Below are 4,296 nucleotides of genomic sequence, written 5' to 3'. Positions count from 1 at the left end.
CTTCAGAGATATTAGAAATTCAAGTTTCTAATAATTTCTTTATTTCGTTGTACTTGGTATTTTTACTATAATTATTCTTATTAATTTCATATGCACCAAAAGTCGTATTTTTGTATAGTTTGATAGCAATACTAGGAGATTGTATTATCATTGTTACGTAGGAGATATTTATATTGCATAAGAATTCATTATATGATTATACATGTAAAGCGACTCAATCTTAAAAAAAAAAACTTACAACTCAAAGTGACAGTGACAGATTTCGCATATTTTTGTAAAGTTGTGAATGTAACAAGTATGACCCTTAACCGATTTATCTGAAAAGTACATTTTCGGACTCTCTCAAACCTAATATGAGGTTTTTGGGGAATTGGGATCAGGACGCTGTTGGGTTGATTTCTCATTTACTTCAAGAAAGATTTAACAAAAAAAAAAAAAAATAACAATAATAAGAGGAAACAATGTGAGGAAACACACTCTTTTGCTAAAATAACTATGTCTTTTTTTTGTTTTTCTTTCTTACTTTTTGCAAAAGGGAAACGAAGCATGAATATAACTATAAAAGCAAGAAGACAAAATTGGTATAAGGACGTAAGGTTAACCAAAAATATTCAAAAGAAAATTAATCTATGTTAGGCGAATACATAAGGTTGTTCGTGGAATACGATTCGTTGTTTTACCAATTTGATTGCTCTTGGTTTGGTCCAACCGATCGTGAGTTTGTGTGTCAGTATACGCAACTTTGCAATGGGTCATCGCGTTGATCATTCAAAGATATATTCCGATAACCTTTTGTTTCATACAGTATCACACATTAGAAATGAACGAGCGAAGGTACAATTCAGGATTAGACAATGAATTGAATTTTGGCCAAATAAAAAGATTGATTTAAGCCGCAACATTTATTTAAAGACTATAAACCTTATCCCTGATCAGATTAGGTTGAGTATTATCCGTACACGGAAAGGGATAATGGACCCAACTCGAATAGGGAACCAACTGTAACCATTGTAGCCACCAAATTTTGCTAATGTTCTTTTACTAAAACCCGAATATATATAAATTAAAAGAAATTAGTATTACTCAAACGAATGAACATTTGAACAAATCACTTTTCCAAAAACAGAGAACGAAATACTATACTTAGGACAGGTAGGCTTTATGAGTAGATTTTTTTTTTGACACAAAAGCTTAGATAAAAAAAAAGTAAAATTAGGTTTATAAAACTTATACTGATCCAAATGATTTATTATATTATTTAACGATAGTAGTGGTTTGAAATAAATAAATTTGTATTCACGTAGAAAATGACGCGCCAACCAATTTTCTTTGGCTCCTCTATATCTTCAATACAATCAAGCCTGATAAGAACGGTATAGTCATCAAGCTAAGAACATCGATGTGATGTTTTCACAAAAATATTAGATGAGACCGAAAAAATAAATCGATGTTCAGTTCAGTTAAAAAAACTGTTAACTTTGGCTCAAAAAAAAAAAAAAAGTTATAAGACAAAGAAGAATTCAAAATGATATGAATCACCTATTTGTTTCCGTAAGCATCACGGAAACTTGTACCAGTGCTACCACCACCACGAGAGGTCCTAAATATTTTAGAAAACTTATACATGATCGCATACATTTTTCTTTTCAATTTGATCAGAGTTTTCGAGAAATAGAATACTAGTGTCCTATGATTTTACTTACGTTTTCTAGTAATACACATTCTCAACTCAAGGAGTTTTTGTTTGTTAACTTTTTATGTGATACATTATTTTCTGTCAACTTTTACGCAGTACTTAATTCGGTAGGTATAAGAACTTATAAGACAAAAGGAAAAAACTTTACCAGCCACTTCTTTCTACACCTTTTGTTTATGCAAAAAAGAATTCCATGCATGTTTGGTTATCAACTAATCATAAATCATTATTTCTGCTAACCGACCGGATTTAAATAATGTTATATGCATAGATAGTTTAGATATTAGTGTTAGGATTAGTGTCCATATTTATATATGACAAACCTGATAATATAAGGTATAGTGTCACTCTCAAGAGGTTGCTTGGCTAAGTTGGAATGACATAATGCATGACCAATAATATAATGTTAAAAAATAAAAATAAATAAAATACTAGAAACTATTCCATCTGATGTGTATTTTCTATTATTATTTATTAAACATGTTAAAAAGAATATATATATATATATATATATATGGACATTGAGACCCATTGTGCTATGTTATAAAAACGTTTTTATGCCCATGCCTAGTGGTATGATTTCTGGATCAATCTCTTTCTGTAATCGTTCTGTGAGTGAGAGAGAGAGAGAGAGAGACAGAAACAATTGGTTATCTTGGATTGGTCTGGTTACAACTTCTGTAATCGTGGAATCTCTTTCTATGATTATCGGAGTTTTTTGGGTTTACAATAATTTAACAGTACTGGGAATTATTCTACAACATGGTTTAATGCTAAATTTAAATATGTGTCTGATTTGTCACACAAAACTAAAGTATCACATCGCCTAACATGCACTTTGGCCAAAATCAAAGTTAGCTTAGTTAGCCTAAAGAACTTGTTGAATAATAACAAACATGTCCAATTTGGATTCCATTTTGATTGGTTAACTCATATAGAATAAGATGCTCAACGAACCAGAAGCAAGAAAAAAGAATTGGAAAGGTGAAAGAAGCGCAGAAGCAGGAGATATAAACGGCTTAACAGCGCATAAGTTCAAAGGTGGATCCATATAAAAAAAAAAAAGTCTAGCAAAGAACCAGACTTACATAATAAACATCATAAAAAAGAGTTGTTCTACCAAACTCACATAAAATTCTCCACAGAAGAGAATTCATAAACAAGACAAAGATAAAATTAAAAAAAAAAAAAAACTAGTAGAGGAGGAATGCCTTGGTTTGTAAAAACCTTGTTTACAAGAAGAGACGATATTAGGGAGAGAGAAAGTTTTTTTGGGCAAACAGAGAAGTCTACTTAGCAATGAGATTCTGAGCTTGATGGTCCTGCTGGTAGTTAAGTGGCCTCCTGAAGAGCATGATGTGTGGCTCAGGACGATGAATGGCGTAATGAACCCAACCACGGCTTTGCTGCACTCCTATAGCTCTCCATTCACTCTACAAAAAAAAAGAGCAGCACATGTAGCACAAGACAAACTGTTTTATCTGCTGATAATGATACACCTAAAGACTTGAATGATACACAACTAATCAAGCAATATATTGTAAGCAAAAGGATGGTACAGACTACTACTAAGAAACGAAACGACACACCAGAGCCTAAAAAAAAACTTTAAGCAAAATGAGTTATGTGTCAACCCAAATCTCTAATTTATACACAAAAAAATCCTAAGCAGAAACAAAGTATGATGAGATCACACAATCACAAGTAGCAAAATAGAATAGAGGAAAACCCTAATTTTGGAACTTACTTCCGAGAGGATACGATTCTTAGGTAAAAGCTTAGCCACTTCCGGAGGAAGAACGACGTGCCTGTACAGAAACAACAAACGCGATTAGGTTTAGATTAGATTAGACCCCTGACATAAAGTTTACAAAAGAAAAATTGGAGGAGGAAACACCTGTATTCATAAATATCATCGAAGTATTTGTCTGAGTACTGGATCTGACCCATCTTCTCTCTCTTTCTTCAATCACCCACAAAATCTTTATAAAATAAAAACAAATTGAGCAATCCGTCAGTAATCTAAACTCTAAACAACGAAAAGAAACCATAAAAAAAAAAAAAAAAAGGAGAATCTGAAACGCAAACCTTGATAAGAAGAATAAGAAGAAGCGATCGGAAAATTAAAAAAAAAATGAATTTTGGGGAAGGAGAGAAAAGTAGGGGCGAATTGTAAAAGGGGATTGAGGTACAGATGGTAATTATAAAGGAATTCAAGGGGCATCTTTCTAACGGTTGTTCTGCCTCTTTTTTTTTTTTTTTTTTTTGAGTTTCAAATTCTTTTGAGGCGCTCCTTCCCGCTCCCTGCAGCCCTAAATTTTATCTACAACGGTTCTATGTTAACCGAACCGGTTTCACGTATTGACTGAATTGATTGGAGTCAGTTTAATTGGGACTTTTGGCCGAAATGTTTTTTTTTTTACCCAACATTCAAATTCGAAGCATAATTTTCAGCTTTGTAAACGAATATAAAATCAATTTTCCTTTGCTCTTTTTGATACCAGAAAATCAATTTTGTTTTTTTTCATTTTGGGCAATTGGGTTACAAAAAAATTAGCTACATATAAAAAAAATATTAATCAAAATACTGAACCCCCCCC

The 4,296-nt window shown here is 32.2% G+C and overlaps 1 protein-coding gene across 1 annotated transcript; it reads right to left on the bottom strand.

Annotated features, from left to right (window-relative positions):
* LOC104703610 (cyclin-dependent kinases regulatory subunit 2) lies at positions 2,706–3,893 on the bottom strand. Its single transcript, XM_010419649.2, has 4 exons — positions 3,785–3,893; positions 3,594–3,678; positions 3,444–3,504; positions 2,706–3,129 (listed from the first exon to the last, which is right to left on the bottom strand). Exons 2-4 carry the CDS (start codon positions 3,644–3,646, stop codon positions 2,986–2,988), a joined length of 258 nt encoding a protein of 85 aa, XP_010417951.1. The 5' UTR covers positions 3,647–3,678; positions 3,785–3,893; the 3' UTR covers positions 2,706–2,985.

Source organism: Camelina sativa, chromosome 7 (assembly GCF_000633955.1).
Source record: "Camelina sativa cultivar DH55 chromosome 7, Cs, whole genome shotgun sequence".
Classification (NCBI taxonomy): domain Eukaryota; kingdom Viridiplantae; phylum Streptophyta; class Magnoliopsida; order Brassicales; family Brassicaceae; genus Camelina; species Camelina sativa.
Note: the sequence above shows the minus strand (reverse complement) of the source record. Positions and strands in the feature narration are given on the sequence as shown.

Excerpts from the sequence above, each read along its gene's own strand:
- LOC104703610 (XM_010419649.2), bottom strand. The coding sequence starts at position 3,646 with ATGGGTCAGATCCAGTACTCAGACAAATACTTCGATGATATTTATGAA. Across the intron at positions 3,505-3,593 it reads GATGATATTTATGAATACAG|GCACGTCGTTCTTCCTCCGG; the intron begins GTGTTTCCTCCT and ends GTTTCTGTACAG. Across the intron at positions 3,130-3,443 it reads AGAATCGTATCCTCTCGGAA|AGTGAATGGAGAGCTATAGG; the intron begins GTAAGTTCCAAA and ends TTTTTTTTGTAG.